This window comes from Trichinella spiralis (assembly GCF_000181795.1).
Source record: "Trichinella spiralis strain ISS 195 chromosome Unknown Scfld5466, whole genome shotgun sequence".
NCBI classification, from domain to species: domain Eukaryota; kingdom Metazoa; phylum Nematoda; class Enoplea; order Trichinellida; family Trichinellidae; genus Trichinella; species Trichinella spiralis.
In genome coordinates this window covers 1-996 of record NW_003532405.1, presented here as the reverse complement: position 1 = coordinate 996, position 996 = coordinate 1, and the positions used below count along the sequence as shown (strand labels likewise).

General features: G+C 32.6%; 1 protein-coding gene across 1 annotated transcript; it reads right to left on the bottom strand.

Moving 5' to 3' along the window:
• Positions 1-133: 133 nt before the first annotated feature.
• On the bottom strand, positions 134-996 carry Tsp_16036 (protein groucho-1; the record flags this gene model as incomplete). Its single annotated transcript, XM_003366760.1, has 3 exons — positions 134-337; positions 416-514; positions 834-996. Coding segments are annotated over 3 exons (466 nt in total), but the record flags the coding sequence as incomplete, so codon positions are not given.

Sequence of the window (996 nt, the reverse complement as noted above, 5' to 3'; positions counted from 1 at the left end):
AAAAATAAATAATATAATCATTACTAGAATAGATTAAAATAAAAGTCTCGATATCGAAGTTATCTATTCATATAATAAATCTATGCAAGGAATGCAGTATCGAATCAGAAATGAAATGAATATCATATGCTCATCAAGTCATGACATTATATTCCATTATTATTATAAAGTATAGATTAATTTGATCGTACCGAAGCAGTGTTTGGATTTGAATATCCCAAAATATTATAGTGCGGTCAGCACAGCAAGAGAAGCAAAGTATGTTATCTGGAGTACTGGCCAATGCATAACAAGGCTGGGCAGTGTTGTTCAGCTCCGCTTTGATTTTAGGTATGCCCTGAAAATGAATAATTTTTTTAATAAAGAACCTCCGCAGAGAAGGAAAGATATAATAAAATTAAAAAAAAACACTTACCGTTACGTCCCAAATGGTAATTATCTGCGCTTCCCCGCCAACAATAAGTGTACAACCGTCTTTCAAAAGTTTGCAACTACGTATATAACTTTCCTTATGCTAGAAAAATTACACTTGATTCAGCTGAACAAAAGCAACAAGATTCGACAAGGAAAAAACAATCAGTAATGTGTTCATCTTATTTATACAAACAGTAAGATTGTGCAAAAAATAAGAAATAATGTCACGAATAATATAATATAATATAATATAATATAATATAATATAATATAATATAATATAATATAATATAATTGTTGTCGTTCACCAATCATGATGCAAGGAAAAACAAAAAATTATTTTTCATAAATGGCAATATCATTCCATTCCATTTCTTCCTCTTTCGAAAAAGAAAAGACTGAAATGGGAAAAAACTCACTAGACATTCCAAACTGTGAGCAGGAACTCGCACGCCGGGTTGAACAATATCCCATATTTTCACGCAACCTTTGCCACCAGTATAAACGTGACGAGTTGGATTGCTAATCGCCACTGCACAAACCACTTCACCGTGCGGCAGGCTGGACAATTGCCTCGCATTG